Below are 17,270 nucleotides of genomic sequence, written 5' to 3' on the forward strand. Positions count from 1 at the left end.
CAGTCAGATATAGAGAGGCTGAACGAGATTTCTTATAAAGTTTGTTTAGCATAGCATAACCCTGATTCTTTTCATACTGACTGTTGCATCGCTTTCTATTTAACTGATGCCAACGTGTGGAAGTGACAGTGACTGACTTCACCAGAAACACATGCCTAATTCATCTCAGACAAGTGTTTAATTTTTTTTTCTTTCTTTAGTGGGTTTTTTTTGTTTGTTTGTTTGTTTGTTGTTGTTGTTTTCAACATTTTAAATATTTCTTTTCAAACATACAAAAAACAAAGGGAGGAAATGAAAACAAACAAAACAGAAACAAAACAAAATCAGTGACAACAAAATATCAAAATCCACCTTGAAAGTATATATATATATATATCAGCCAGTTGCATAGTTTTGCAAATACAAAATCATGTTAAAGCATTATGAGTTTGTTAATCATTATGGAGTCAGTGATTGTTTTTTTTCCTGCTCTGATGACGGTTGTGCATAAGTGACTGGTGTGAATTGTCTTTAGTTTCTAAGAAACTTTTGTTTCAGTCCCAGCATGTGTGAATGTTAACAGAATTTCTGTTTACAATGGTGATATGTTTTTCTGTGTCATGTTCAGCCATTAGCAACTTCTTAAATGCCATGATTTGTGGCATTCATGTCTGTCATTTTACCCTTAAGAATATAAAATAAGGAAAACGACAAAGCACATTCTTTGTCATCTGGAGTTTTGTATTTTTGAAATGCAAGTTGAAAATTTAATGTGTGAAAAGATGTGTGACAATTACTTTGAATTTTTTAAAGTCTTTCTAAGTGCCCCTCTACATGTAGAGTGATGGCAGATTTTTTTTTTCTTTCTCATAAATGGTACAACAGTGAAAGGAGTTTTTCTCTGTCTCTCTTTCTTGTGCCCTGTGTCGGCCTTTCCTTGTCTCAGCTCTGTCTGTCTTCTGGATGGATGGGTGTAGTGGATTCTCACTCCAGTTTCCTTAGTTTGATCCCCACTTTTGGTGCACCTGGTGGCTAAAGGGTGGAGAATTTTTCTGATCTCCTCGGTCAATGTATATGCAGGCCTGAATCCTGCTGGTGTGTATACACATGCTGAAGATAAAATGTCATACATTGAAGATCCTGCAGACGGGCGCATTAGCCGAGTGGTTAAAGCGTTGGACTTGCAATCTGAGGGTCCCGGGTTCGAATCACAGTGACGGCGCCTGGTGGGTAAAGGGTGGAGATTTTTACGATCTCCCAGGTCAACATATGTGCAGACCTGCTAGTGCCTGAACCCCCTTCGTGTGTATATGCAAGCAGAAGATCAAATACGCACGTTAAAGATCCTGTAATCCATGTCAGCGTTCGGTGGGTTATGGAAACAAGAACATACCCAGCATGCACACCCCCGAAAACGGAGTATGGCTGCCTGTATGGCGGGGTAAAAATGGTCATACACGTAAAAGCCCACTCGTGTGCATACGAGTGAACGCAGAAGAAGAAGAAGAAGATCCTGCAGTCCCTGTTAGCGTTCAGTGGGTTATGGAATCAAGAACATACCCAGCATGCACATCCCCAAAAATTGAGTATGGCTGTCTTCATGGCAGGGTAAAAATGGTCTTGCATGTAAAAGTTCACTCGTACATGAATGAACATGGGAGTTGCAGCCCACGAACGCAGAGAAGAAGTCTGGCTTCTGTTCTTCATCTTTCCACCCAGAACCCAGACACATGTTGTTTTTTTGTTTTTTATTTTGCATGTGAGATCCTGAGCAAACACATATATACACCAGAAAGTTGTGTGAGGATTAGATAACGACTTTTACGATTGTTTTTTCACGTCTTTTGTGGTGTTCCTTAGATATTGCCAGCTCTGTCACCCTCCACCCTGTCTCACCCCACCAGGCTTGCATTTCTGAAAAAATTCTGTTGACATTATTGGAACCAAGTCATGGCAAGTCGTACATTCCGCTGTAGTTAGGACAGTCAGTAAAGAATAGAGGTAGTCATTTATGGCTGATTAGATCATGACTAGAGATATGACAAGATTTAAGTAGAATTTCTTTTCTTTTTCTTTTTCTTTTTATTTGCACCACTAAGATAGAGAGGAATCTCTTTCAAACTTTCTTTCGCTGAAATGATCCTGACTCTTTTCATGCTGACTGTCGTGTCACTCTCTTTTCTCTCTCTCTCTCTTTGTTCTTTTTTCTTTTCTTGAAAGCGTTCTCTTCTCATCAGAATGCTGGTTTTTCGAAAACGTAACAAGTTGTCATACTTTTTGGGAAATGTGTTTGACAAACTTTTCAGTTCAGTTAAGAGGGGCAGTGAGTACCTTTGTTTTTTCAACCTGTCATTTATAAATGGGAGACTACAAATAGAAGCAGAACTGGACATGCATGAAGGAGAACCAGAGTGGATGAACGAAACAACAGACTTTGACTGGAATCCTTGTGCAGTTTTGATTGGACAGATACTCATACGCAGGAACAGGTAGAGTGACTGTAATACCTTATAGGGAATAATGATGTGTAGAGTAACTGTAATACCTTATAGGGAATGATGTTGTGTAGACTTGAAGCTACTCTTCATTTTGAGTTCACTCATCTGATAGCCAAGCATAAGGGCAGGTGCGTGGTAACTAATATGGTGATAGTTAATTTTTCCCATTCCTTCTTGATTTTCGTGTCTTTGTGTGTGTGTGTGTGTGTGTGTGTGTGTGTAGTCACATTTTGGTGTGTGTATGTAACATAGATATAATGTTTTATTTTAACAAATGCGTTTTTGTAAAGCACCTAGAGCAGATTTCTGGATAGTGTGCTATATAAGTATCCATTATTATTATTATTGATTTGAAACAGAGAAGGAAAAAAAATCAGCCCAGGGAGAGCATTTTCTTGTAAACAGTAGTCAAAAATGGACAGTGAATAGTGAATTCATTTCTTGTCAATTGGTTTGGCTGAGTAACAAGTCATGATTAATCTCGTCGTACTGAATTTTTCTCAGCGTGTTTATTTTCAAACAGGATGTGTCTGTGTAGAAAGAACATTTTCTCACATAACACTGCCAGGAAGAGGAAGAGTGGGAATGCCCAGGCTGTGCTTGTACGTGGCTTTATGGTGGGGATGGTATTTGTGGGAGACCTTCCAGCATCTTGTGGCTATTTTGTATAGTACACACACACACCCACACCCATATATATATATATATATGCCTATATATCTCTGTATATCTCATTATCTGTGTGTGTGTGTGTTCATTAACAGGGGGTGGTGTGTCTTCTCTGTCCATGAACACTGGATTTTTAAGTGAATGTGCTTTTGTTATTTTGTTTGTGTGTGTGTGTGTGTGTGTGTGTGTGTCATTGATTGAAAAGTCCAGTTTTTGTCACCTTGTTTATGTTACCAATGAGTTGCTGTAAAGTGATGAATATGCAGAGCATATTTTTCTTGGTTTTAACGAGATTTCTTTTCTTTTTTCTTTTTCCTTTTTATTATTTCCATTTTGAAACACTTTCGCATTTTCTTTTCCCATCAGCATTAGAGTGTAGTGTGAACAGTGTCTAAGTTTTGTGCAAAATATCATTTGGGATTTGATATGGTCATTATATTGCTAAATCTCTGGTTACATTTAGAGCTAGGTTATATTGAGTCAGCTGACTGTGTTATGCATCATAGAAATATGCCAGCCAGAATTTCTCAGTAAGGAATCAAAAAAGAGAAAAAAAAGTGCAGTACAAAATTTTGGAGGAAGATTGATATTATTTAAGTTCTTCTTGTTCTTATTCTTGTTCTTCTTCTTCTTGTTTTTTCTCTTTCACCTTCCCCTTCTGCTCTTCATCCTTCTTCTTCTGCTTCTCCTCTTTTTTTTTCTTTCTTTTTTTTCTCTCTCTCTCTCTAAAGTTACTTGAAATAATTTAATTTTATCTTCCCATTTTTTAAATTTTGCTGTCTGTATGTGTGTTTAAAAGGGAAGCCTTTTACTGTCTTTTTTTATGGCCTGAGTCAGTTGCATACAAGATCCTGGAGCACATTGTCTCACTCGTTTTACTTTCATGTTTCTTTAGTGCTCTTCACATGCCTTTCTTCATTGGCCGAGAAAAACAACAACAAACACACAACAACCAAAAAAAAAAAGAAAAGAAAAAGAAAAAAAAGAAGAAAAATGAACTCTCTCAGCCACATACATGCACATCACTCACACACGGTTCTTTATCTGTGTGATATTCTACTGGTGGACAAACTGTGTGCTTTTTGATTGGCGTTTTTTAAAAATTAGTTAATTATTATATTAATATAGCGCTGAATCTTGTGCAGAGACAAATCAAAGCACTTTCGCACCAGTCATTCAAACGCATGCATAACTCTAAACCTAGGGGGAAAAAAACCCAACAACTGAAGACAAGGAAGAGGCAAGAAAGGCAGGCTATTTTGGAAAGCGGTGGGTTTTAAGGCGACTTTAAAGAGCTGAGTATGGAAACCTGATGAAGCGAAAGAGGAAGTTCATTCCAATTACAAGGTCCAGAGACAGAGAAAGAACGGCGGCCAACAGTCAAGTGTTTGAATCTGGGTATGCGTCAACAGAGTGGATCTGAAGCCGATCGTAGAGAGTGAGATGCATAGTGTGTGCTACATCCTGTGTAATGACTCATTTTACTCTCTTCCTCTTTCAGGTACTGACTGTATTTGTGTGTGTGTGTGTGTGAATATGTGTATCTGTATAAGGGTGTATGAGTGAGCGTTCGTTATCTGTGTGTGTGTGATAGATTAATACTAACTATCGTAGCCTTTTACTGTAACTGTACTATCATGAAGACTTTAATGTGTTACAATTTTCCAAGACTTCTGTATTATGTATGTGATATGCTCATCTCCAAATTTGAACACTCAATTAAATGAGAGATCAGATCAGTGTATTCCATTTCAAACAACTTTGGCTGTGGACAATTTCTTTTGGATTATTCTTTTTCTTTTTATATGCCATTTTGTCTGTGTCTTTGTCTCTGTTTTTTGTTGTTGTTTTTTTGTTGTTGTTTTTCTTTTTGACAGAACAGCATGCTTGGGTATATGTTTGAAGTCTTGGCAAGTTTTTTTTAATTTTTTTAATTTTTTTTTTTAATTAGTTTTCCAAAGTTGCTCCAGGTTAGATAACAGCACAGATCTGATCAAAATGGCAAATTCAGGTTGGCAGACGTTAACTCCGTCTCACCTTGTCAATCATTTCAAGACACATCTTCCCCAGGTAACCAACCATCTATACACACACACACACACACACACACACACACACACACACACACACACACACACACAAACATGCACACACACACACACACACACACAAACATGCACATGCACACACACACACACACACACACACACACACACACACACACAAACACATCTAATAACACTTTTAATGAATAGACGTTAAACAGAAGATCTCTCTCTCTCTCTCTCTCTCTCTCTCTCTCTCTCTCTCTCTCACACACACACACACACACACACACACACACACACACACACACACACACACACACACACACACACACACACACACACACACACACACACACACACACATATATATGCAGACAATCTGTTGTGGAGGGAGTATACAGCTACACAATGTGTTTCTCCTGTTGCTCATCATAACCTGCTTGTCTGCAGTACATTAGCAGATGGGTGCAACAGCCAAGTGGTTAAAGCATTGAGTGAGAGAGAGAGAGAGAGAGAGAGAATATGTGTATCTGTATAAGGGTGTATGTGTGAGCATGCATTATCTGTGTTTGTGTGTGTGCATGTTGTGTGTGTGTGTGTGTGTGTGTGTGCATGTTTGTGTGTGTGTTTGTGTTTGTGTGTGTGTGTGAATATGTGTATCTGCATTGAACTTTATATCTGAGGGTCCTGGGTTTAAAACCTCAGTCACTGCACCAGGTGGGTAAAGGATCAAACTTTCTCCTGTCTCCCAGGTCAACAGGTGTGCAAACCTGCCCATGCCTGAATCCCCTTCATGTGTATATGCATGCAGAAAATCAAATATGCGCGTTGAAGTTCTGAGAACCTGTGTCATCATTTGGTGGGGCTTGGAAACAAACATACCCAGCATAAACACCTCTGAAAACAGAGTATGGCTGCATATATTCGATGATGGAGTCTCCCATCGGACCGACAGATGAGTAGGCAGGCAGGCTTATCTGTTGGTGTGTGTCCTCATAATATGGGAGAAGAGGCCGATTCTGGATGCGCAGCACTTCCCACAGGTGTTGCAAGGGAAAACGTCTCCAGAAGTTGAACCCTGCTTCCTTCGCTCACGCTTCTCCTTAATGGCCAGCGTTTTCAAATGTCTTTATGCCACTAGAGCACAGCAGCCTCCAGCGAGAGCGGTCAAGGGCATCAGTTTCCCAAGAGGTGATGTCTATGTCACAGGCTTTGAGGTTTGTCTTCAAGGTGCCCTTGAAGCGCTTGCAGGGTCTTCCAAGTTCAGCTGGCTGCATATATGGTGGCATGTAAACAGTCATGCGTGGAAAAACCCACTGGTACATGTGGCTTATAAACAGTCATGCGTGGAAAAACCCACTGGTACATGTGGCATGTAAACAGTCATGCGTGGAAAAACCCACTGGTACATGTGGCATGTAAACAGTCATGCGTGGAAAAACCCACTGGTACATGTGGCATGTAAACAGTCATGCGTGGAAAAACCCACTGGTACATGTGGCATGTAAACAGTCATGCGTGGAAAAACCCACTGGTACATGTGGCATGTAAACAGTCATGCGTGGAAAAACCCACTGGTACATGTGGCATGTAAACAGTCATGCGTGGAAAAACCCACTGGTACATGTGGCATGTAAACAGTCATGTGTGGGAAAAAAACCCACTGGTACATGTGGCATGTAAACAGTCATGCGTGGAAAAACCCACTGGTACATGTGGCATGTAAACAGTCATGCGTGGAAAAACCCACTGGTACATGTGGCATGTAAACAGTCATGTGTGGAAAAACCCACTGGTACATAACAAGGAAGCTGCAGCCCACGACCACGGAGGTAGAGTACATCAGCAAACATGGACTGGAAGACTCCGATAACCGTCCAGAGTCTGTATCGTGGAGTAAGAAAGCTTTTGAATCTTTGTTGATTGTCATCATCATCATCATCATTATTATTATTATTATTATTATTATTATTATTATATTATGATGTGTATGTTGTGAAGGTCATGGTGGTCACTGATGTTGCAGATGGCAGAGAGGCATTGAAGAGGAGAGAAGAAAAAAGAAAGATGGCGTGGTTAGCGTTGTGTGATTGGCGCCATGGCTTGACATGGCTTGGGACCAGAGCAACGATGACTTTGTTCATTCTGCTAATTTGTTTCCCTTTGTGCATTCTGCCCGAGGAACTGAACGCCCAGAAATGTAGGTTGCTTTTTTTTCTTTTTCTTTTCTTTTTTTTTTTTTTTTAGCCATATTTCTATGGATGAATACATAATTCCATTGTTTATTTATAAATGTTAGCTTTTTCTCTTTTATTCTGACAACAGTGGTTGCTTTTGGTGGTAGGTTGTTGATATTGTTGTTGCTGCATTGTTGTACATTACAGAACCGTAATAGCCAAGTGGTTTAAGCATATGACTTTCAGTCTGAGGGTCTTGGGTTCGAATCACGGTAACAGCGCCTGGTGGGTAAAGGGTGGAGATTTTTCCAATTGCCCAGGTCAACTTACGTGCAGGCCTGCTAGTGCCTGAACCCCCTTCGTGTGTATATGCAAGCAGAAGATCAAATACACATGTTAAAGGATCCTGTAACCTATGTTAGTGTTTGGTGGGTTATGGAAACGGGAAAATACCCAGCATGCATGAACCATGACAGAGTCATCGGCAAGTCGATGTTGGTCGTGTAACGGAAAGAAGAAGAACTTGCTCCGTCACAGAAACCGTGCACTCTTTACAGTGGGCTGATGTTTGTTTTGTTGTGGTCATTGTCGCTCTGTGCACATCAGTCTGGATGTTTGTTGTGGTCATTGTCGCTCTGTACACATCAATCTGGATGTTTGTTGTGGTCATTGTCGCTCTGTACACATCAATCTGGATGTTTGTTGTGGTCATTGTCGCTCTGTACACATCAGTCTGGATGTTTGTTGTGGTCATTGTCGCTCTGTACACATCAATCTGGATGTTTGTTGTGGTCATTGTCGCTCTGTACACATCAGTCTGGATGTTTGTTGTGGTCATTGTCGCTCTGTACACATCAGTCTGGATGTTTGTTGTGGTCATTGTCGCTCTGTACACATCAGTCTGGATGTTTGTTGTGGTCTGTACACATCAGTCTGGATGTTTGTTGTGGTCTGTACACATCAGTCTGGATGTTTGTTGTGGTCATTGTCGCTCTGTACACATCAATCTGGATGTTTGTTGTGGTCATTGTCGCTCTGTACACATCAGTCTGGATGTTTGTTGTGGTCATTGTCGCTCTGTACACATCAGTCTGGATGTTTGTTGTGGTCATTGTCGCTCTGTGCACATCAATCTGGATGAAGTTCTTTTGTTTGTTGTGGCCATTGTCGCTCTGTGCACATCAGTCTGGATGTTTGTTGTGGTCATTGTCGCTCTGTGCACATCAGTCTTGATGTTTGTTGTGGTCATTGTCGCTCTGTGCACATCAGTCTGGATGTTTGTTGTGGTCTGTACACATCAGTCTGGATGTTTGTTGTGGTCATTGTCGCTCTGTGCACATCAGTCTGGATGTTTGTTGTGGTCTGTACACATCAGTCTGGATGTTTGTTGTGGTCATTGTCGCTCTGTACACATCAATCTGGATGTTTGTTGTGGTCATTGTCGCTCTGTACACATCAGTCTGGATGTTTGTTGTGGTCATTGTCGCTCTGTGCACATCAGTCTGGATGTTTGTTGTGGTCATTGTCGCTCTGTACACATCAGTCTGGATGTTTGTTGTGGTCATTGTCGCTCTGTACACATCAATCTGGATGTTTGTTGTGGTCATTGTCGCTCTGTACACATCAGTCTGGATGTTTGTTGTGGTCATTGTCGCTCTGTACACATCAGTCTGGATGTTTGTTGTGGTCATTGTCGCTCTGTACACATCAGTCTGGATGTTTGTTGTGGTCATTGTCGCTCTGTACACATCAGTCTGGATGTTTGTTGTGGTCATTGTCGCTCTGTACACATCAATCTGGATGTTTGTTGTGGTCATTGTCGCTCTGTACACATCAATCTGGATGTTTGTTGTGGTCATTGTCGCTCTGTGCACATCAATCTGGATGTTTGTTGTGGTCATTGTCGCTCTGTACACATCAGTCTGGATGTTTGTTGTGGTCATTGTCGCTCTGTGCACATCAGTCTGGATGTTTGTTGTGGTCATTGTCGCTCTGTACACATCAGTCTGGATGTTTGTTGTGGTCATTGTCGCTCTGTACACATCAGTCTGGATGTTTGTTGTGGTCATTGTCGCTCTGTACACATCAGTCTGGATGTTTGTTGTGGTCATTGTCGCTCTGTACACATCAGTCTGGATGTTTGTTGTGGTCATTGTCGCTCTGTACACATCAGTCTGGATGTTTGTTGTGGTCATTGTCGCTCTGTACACATCAGTCTGGATGTTTGTTGTGGTCATTGTCGCTCTGTGCACATCAGTCTGGATGTTTGTTGTGGTCATTGTCGCTCTGTACACATCAGTCTGGATGTTTGTTGTGGTCATTGTCGCTCTGTACACATCAATCTGGATGTTTGTTGTGGTCATTGTCGCTCTGTACACATCAGTCTGGATGTTTGTTGTGGTCATTGTCGCTCTGTACACATCAGTCTGGATGTTTGTTGTGGTCATTGTCGCTCTGTACACATCAATCTGGATGTTTGTTGTGGTCATTGTCGCTCTGTACACATCAGTCTGGATGTTTGTTGTGGTCATTGTCGCTCTGTACACATCAGTCTGGATGTTTGTTGTGGTCATTGTCGCTCTGTACACATCAATCTGGATGTTTGTTGTGGTCATTGTCGCTCTGTACACATCAGTCTGGATGTTTGTTGTGGTCATTGTCGCTCTGTACACATCAATCTGGATGTTTGTTGTGGTCATTGTCGCTCTGTACACATCAGTCTGGATGAAGTTCTTTTGTTTGTTCATCGTTTGTTTATTTGTTTATAGTCTGTTCATCTAAGATGATGATATTAGACTAAAAATAAATGATATTATCATTATTATTATTGTTGTTATTATTTGGGTTATTATTTCTTTCATCATGACGACGATTGTTATTATTAATTAGAAATAATCATTTCTGTATATTCAAATGAAAAGGGGGCGGTTGAGGTGGTGGGAGGGGGGGTGAGGGAGGGGACTGAGGAAGGAAGAGAGAGAGAAAACCGAATGTGGAAAAGATAGAGTACAAAATGTAAAATGGAGAGGGTGAGTGTCAGTGATTGTAGAAAGAAAAGACATAAACATTGGAAGGGCGTGTGTGAGAGGGGGAATGGGGGAAGTGGGATTAGGACAGAAAATTAATCAATAATCAAATATTGAATGCTTTTGCAAGGGATGTTTAGCGGTAGAGCACGTTTTAACTGGCTGTTTAGAAATGAAACCTTTTTTGCCTCCAGAAATAACTGAACATGTGTTACCAGTTTCAAATGTTTTTTTTGTTTTTTTTTAGTTATATATATATTTTTTTAAGTTATATATGTCAATACTTTATTTGTTTGTTTGTGCTTTATTGTTTTTCTTTCTCTCTTTTCCTTCTTTCTGTTTTCTTTTCTTTCCTCCCACTTTCCTCCTTCCTTCCTTCCTTCCTTCCTTCGTTATGCTGTGTCTCGGACAGAACAGCACCCGGAATTTCCTGAACACCAGAGTCAGGTTATACATTGTCAGCCTGACCTCAGGCACTTTGTGTGATACTGTGGGCAGGATACAGCATCTGTTGTGTTTATCGTTACGTCCGCTAAGCGTTAAAGAGGGTTGTTGGAACCTGTCCACAGTTACGTCCGCTAAGCGTTAAAGAGGGTCGTTGGAACCTGTCCACAGTTACGTCCGCTAAGCGTTAAAGAGGGTTGTTGAAACCTGTCCACAGTTACGTCCGCTAAGCGTTAAAGAGGGTGTTGAAACCTGTCCACAGTTACGTCCGCTAAGCGTTAAAGAGGGTGTTGAAACCTGTCCACAGTTACGTCCGCTAAGCTTAAAGAGGGTCTTTGAAACCTGTCCACAGTTACGTCCGCTAAGCGTTAAAGAGGGTTGTTGAAACCTGTCCACAGTTACGTCCGCTGAGCGTTAAAGAGGGTCGTTGAAACCTGTCCACAGTTACGTCCGCTAAGCGTTAAAGAGGGTCGTTGAAACCTGTCCACAGTTACGTTCGCTAAGCGTTAAAGAGGGTTGTTGAAACCTGTCTACAGTATCACGGCTTGCCGATGTGGTTCTATCTTTTTTTCTTCTTTTTTTTTTCCAGTTGAGTTTGTGGTTCTGAAAACCAGCGTAACCAAAGAGCAGAGCAAGACAATCCTGAGCGCCCGCAACCCCTTCGTTTTTCGGGGGCACACTTTGCAGATGGTGTGTCGGTACAGAGTGAGCAGCGATGGCCAGGACTACTGCGACCAGGAGACAAACAACAGCTTTGTGGTGGAACCTTACGGAAAGGTCAGTGCAGCCAAGGCCAAGGCCATCCAGAGCAAAATGGTGGAGGTCGGGCGGACAAAGTGCAACCTGACTGTGGAGTTTCGGAACATGACTACTGACATGGAGGGCAGGTACTTATGCAAGGACAAGAGTGGTCTTACGAGGGAGAGCAACATTGAAGTAGGAGGTGAGATGGGGCGTGAACGAGGGACATTTCTGTGTGCTGCTGCTTCGTCTCTGTTTCTCTCTCGGGTTGTTTTTTTTCTGTCTTGAGTCTCTCACTCTTGTGTGTATGTCTGTCTCTGTCAGTCTGTGTCTCTGTTTCTCTCTTGGGTTGTTTTTTTCTGTCTTGAGTCTCTCACTCTTGTGTGTATGTCTGTCTCTGTCAGTCTGTGTCTCTGTTTCTCTCTTGGGTTGTTTTTTTCTGTCTTGAGTCTCTCACTCTTGTGTGTATGTCTGTCTCTGTCAGTCTGTGTCTCTGTTTCTCTCTCGGGTTGTTTTTTTCTGTCTTGAGTCTCTCACTCTTGTGTGTATGTCTGTCTCTGTCAGTCTGTGTCACTGTTTCTCTCTGCTTTAGAGATGTTTGCATGAAGGGTATGTAGAGAGAAAGGACATCAGTGTAGAGTGTTGTTGTGAAGGGGGAGAAAAACTGCTGGGTGTAAGCATATGAACGTTTATGTGCGTGTGCTTGTGAGTGTGCATATGTGTGTGCGTGTGTATGTTTGTCTGTTTGGTTCTTTGTGTTTCTTGCCTTAATTTTTTGTTTTTATTATTTGTATTTGTTGTATTTGTATTTCTTTTTATTACAACAGATTTCTCTGTGTGAAATTTGGGCTGCTCTCCCCAGGCAGAGCGCGTTGCTATACTACAGCGCCACCCTTTTTTTTTTTTGTATTTTTTTCCTGCGTGCAGTTTTATTTGTTTTTCCTATTGAAGTGGATTTTTCTTCAGAATTTTGCCAGGAACAACCCTTTTGTTGCCGTGGGTTCTTTAACATGTGCTAAGTGCATGCTGCACACAGGACCTCAGTTTATCGTCTCATCCGAATGACTAGTGCCCAGACCACCACTCAAGGTCTAGTGGAGGGGGAGAAAATATCGGCGGTTAAGCCGTGATTCGAACCAGCGCGCTCAGATTCTCTCGCTTCCTAGGTGGACGCGTTACCACTAGGCCATCACTCCACTGTTATAGTTATCTTCATGCACATGTTGAATATTCAGTGAATCTGGGAATACTTGAGTGTTTTGAGAATGAAACAACAATTTCAAAAGAGAGAAGGAAGCACATTCCTTTTATGCTTTGCTCTGAATGTTTAGCCATCCCTTTGCAGTGTGTGTGTGTGTGTGTGTGTGTGTTCATGTCCACACAAATGTTTGTGAATTTAAATATGCTACCACCTTATGGGCTTGGAAAGTAATGCTTGCTTTTCAGTAAGTTTGAAGTCTGCAAGTATGGTGTTTGAAGTATGTCAGTATGATGTGATTTAAATGCGCAGATTTTAGGTGATGCATTGTCGACTTTGTGCGTGGGAGTAATGATTCAGATTATCCGTTGTAAAGCTATGCTTATACCTTGTGTGTGTGTGTGTGTGTGTGTGTGTGCATGCATGTGTGTGTGTGTGTGTGTGTGTGCGCGTGCATGTGCGTGTTTGTGCAGATGCTCCAGTGGCCCCTAGAAACATCAGTGTTGTGTACTCACCAATGCATAGCATCGCTGTGAAGTTTGACCCTGTGAGGACTGGCCTTGACCTGGATGAGCCAGGAACAACGTGGAAAGTTGAATACAAATGGTGAGCAGCCATCGGTCAGTCTGCTGACCCTGCCTGTCTTCTCCGTCTCTCATTTCATGTGCAGTATCAGTAGCTCAAGGAGGCGTCACTGCGTTCAGTCAAATCCATACACGCCACACCACGTCTGCCAAGCAGATGCCCAACCAGCAGCATAACCCAACGGGCTTAGTCAGGCCTTGAGAAAAAAAAAGAAGTAAAAATAAAATAAATATAAATATAAATAATGATAAAATAAAATAAATAAAGTAAAAAAATAACAAAAATTAACAAAAAATTAAAAATAAATAAATAAATGAAATAAAATAAATAAATAAAAAAAAAGATAATAGATAAATACATAAAAAATACTATTGCTAATAATAATAATATTTAGAAGGCGCAAAATCTTGATTGGGTCAACTCTAGGTGTACACAGTGGTGTATGAACGTATATGCGCAACACACCAGCACATACCCTCAGCACTGAATTTTGTTTGCTTGCGCATAGATCTTCAGAATATTTCCAATTTTTCATCTTGATTGCTGACCGTTTATGGATAGAGAAGAAAGGTGTTTTTATAGCCCTTGTGTTATCGATCCTTGATGGTAACTGTGCCGGAAAGATCTAGGTTGATCCTTGATGGTAACTGTGCCGGAGAGATCTAGGTTGATCCTTGATGGTAACTGTGCCGGAGAGATCTAGGTTGATCCTTGATGGTAACTGTGCCGGAAAGATCTAGGTTGATCCTTGATGGTAAGTGTGCCGGAGAGATCTAGGTTGATCCTTGATGGTAACTGTGCCGGAGAGATCTAGGTTGGTCCTTGATGGTAACTGTGCCGGTGAGATCTAGGTTGATCCTTGATGGTAACTGTGCCGGAAAGATCTAGGTTGATCCTTGATGGTAAGTGTGCCGGAGAGATCTAGGTTGATCCTTGATGGTAACTGTGCCGGAGAGATCTAGGTTGATCCTTGATGGTAACTGTGCCGGAGAGATCTAGGTTGATCCTTGATGGTAAGTGTGCCGGAGAGATCTAGGTTGATCCTTGATGGTAACTGTGCCGGAGAGATCTAGGTTGATCCTTGATGGTAAGTGTGCCGGAGAGATCTAGGTTGGATCCAGTTTATAGCACCTCCCTTCTGTCGGAGACCAAACTCTAAGCACTGTACTTCTTCTTCTGTGTTCGTGAGCGGCAGCTACCATGTTCACTCGTATGTACATGAGTGGGCTTTTATGTGTATGACCGTTTTTACCTCCCCCCCCACCCCCCCCCCCCCCCCCCCCCCCCCCCCTGCATGTAGGGAGCCATATTCCGTTTTCGGGGGTGTGCATGCTGGGTATGTTCTTGTTTCCATAACCTACCGAACACTGACATGGTTTACAGGATCTTTAACGTGCGTATTTGATGTTCTCTTTTCTCTTTTTTTCTCTTTTTTTTATGAACTTTTTTTTTTTTTTTAGAAACATTTTATATTATATAATACATACATTCACACATGCAAAACGAAATAAAGGAGAATTTAAAATAAGTAAGCGAAGGATGCACACAAGCATTGTCAGCATCAATATCAACATAAATAGATAGGTATGCTTTCACTTCCTCTTCCCTGATACCATGTTCCACTTTTTTTCTCATGCTCCCCCCCACCTCCCAACCCCCACCCTGCCCCATCACCCCCTCACACACACACACACACACACACACACACATCCCACACTCCACATTAGATGGATCTCTCTATTGTCTGACTGTTTCCATTTCATGCTTGTTTTATGCAGACAGATGTTTGGTAAACACATATTGTACTGTATTGTACTGTAGGTGAAGACATATTGTACTGTAGGTAAACACATATTGTACTGTATTGTACTGTAGGTGAAGACATATTGTACTGTAGGTAAACACATATTGTACTGTATTGTACTGTAGGTAAACACATTTGTACTGTAGGTAAACACATATTGTACTGTAGGTAAACACATATTGCACTGCAGGTAAACACATATTGTACTGTATTGTACTGTAGGTAAACACATACTGTACTGTAGGTAAACACATATTGTACTGTATAGTACTGTAGGTAAACACATATTGTACTGTATTGAACTGCAGGTAAACACATATCGTACTGTATGGTACTGCAGGTAAACACATATTGTACTGTATTGTACTGTAGGTAAACACATATTGTACTGTAGGTAAACACATATTGTACTGTAGGTAAACATATATTGTACTGTATTGTACTGTAGGTAAACACATATTGTACTGTAGGTAAACACATATTGTACTGTAGGTAAACACATATTGTACTGTATTGTACTGTAGGTAAACACATATTGTACTGTAGGTAAACACATATTGTACTGTAGGTAAACACATATTGTACTGTATTGTCTGTAGGTAAACACATATTGTACTGTATTGTACTGTAGGTAAACACATATTGTACTGTAGATAAACACATATTGTACTGTAGGTAAACACATATTGTACTGTATTGTCTGTAGGTAAACACATATTGTACTGTATTGTACTGCAGGTAAACACATATTGTACTGTAGGTAAACACATATTGTACTGTATTGTACTGTAGGTAAACACATATTGTACTGTAGGTAAACACATATTGTACTGTATTGTACTGTAGGTAAACACATATTGTACTGTATTGTACTGTAGGTAAAGACATATTGTACCGTATTGTACTGTAGGTAAATGTGCATAAACGTGGAGTAGTGGCCTAGAGGTAACACGTCCACCTAGGAAGCGAGAGAATCTGAGCGCGCTGGTTTGAATCATGGCTCAGCCGCCGATATTTTCTCCCCCCTTCACTAGACCTTGAGTGGTGGTCTGGACGCTAGTCATTTGGATGAGACGATAAACTGAGGTCCTGTGTGCAGCATGCATTTAGCGCACGTAAAAGAACCCACAGCAACATTCTGTAGAAAAATCCACATCAAAACAAATAAACTGCACGCAGGAAAAAATACCAAAAAATGCGTGGCGCTGTAGTGTATGTAGTGACGTGCTTTCCCTGGGGAGAGCAGCCCGAATTTCACACAGACAACTCTGTTGTGATAAAAAGAAATACAAATACAAACACATATTGTACTGTATTATGCTGTAGGTAAACACATATTGTTTTCTCATCTCTTGGTGGTACCTGTCTGGGCCCTCTCTTATGAGGCTGGGGGACGGTTTCCATGAAATGTGCACATTCCATGGATTTTCTTCTGGCTTAACACAGTTCTTATTGTCAGAGCGTTTTTAATGGTTGCTCTTGTTGGACTGCTGACAATGAAAAATCCGTTATATTAGGGCTTTCCAAATGTAGGTTGTTATCAGGACTCCTAAAAAGAACCACCCCAAACAACAACCAAAAACAGAAAAACCCAACGTAATCAATTGTCCTCGTTCACGCGCATGCACACACACACAGCACACACAGACACACACAACACACACACACACACACACACACACAGAATTCGAATAACACGGGAAACATTCCCAGTCAGTTGATGCCAACAGATGATGATTATATGCAAACAAGATTAGGAAGATTTGTTTTTGAATGCTGTTCCAGTTTATTGCATTAACTGATTAATTAATTGTGTGTCTTTCATTCGTTTATTTACCATTGCACTTGTGTCTTGTAAACCTTAAGGTTTCATGACAATAAAGTCGATTCTGTTCTGTTCTATTCTATTCTATTCTATTCTATTCACAACAGAACAGAACACACACACTAACACAGCAGAATTCCACAGCCCAAACCACAATACAGCCACCACACCACCAGCTACGCGGCACACAGTCAGAACTACCACATATTGTGTATCACCTTGAAAAAGTTTTGCTTTCTTTTTATTATTTTGATCATTACAATTATTTGTGTGTAT

The 17,270-nt window shown here is 41.0% G+C and overlaps 1 protein-coding gene across 9 annotated transcripts in view; it reads left to right on the plus strand.

Annotated features, from left to right (window-relative positions):
• LOC143294722 (uncharacterized) overlaps positions 1–17,270 on the plus strand; it is a 60,968-nt gene that overhangs the window by 12,643 nt on the left and 31,055 nt on the right. For 8 of the 9 annotated variants that reach the window (XM_076606154.1, XM_076606153.1, XM_076606156.1 and 5 more), the window contains 3 exons: positions 7,221–7,394; positions 11,431–11,784; positions 13,254–13,386. In XM_076606154.1, coding sequence (XP_076462269.1) covers positions 7,262–7,394; positions 11,431–11,784; positions 13,254–13,386 — 620 coding nt within the window. In that variant the 5' untranslated portion in view covers positions 7,221–7,261. Of the gene's footprint in view, positions 1–2,152; positions 2,469–7,220; positions 7,395–11,430; positions 11,785–13,253; positions 13,387–17,270 lie in introns of those variants that run through there. The other variant, XM_076606157.1, reaches the window with a different exon arrangement.

This window comes from Babylonia areolata, chromosome 20 (genome assembly GCF_041734735.1).
Source record: "Babylonia areolata isolate BAREFJ2019XMU chromosome 20, ASM4173473v1, whole genome shotgun sequence".
Taxonomy (NCBI): domain Eukaryota; kingdom Metazoa; phylum Mollusca; class Gastropoda; order Neogastropoda; family Buccinidae; genus Babylonia; species Babylonia areolata.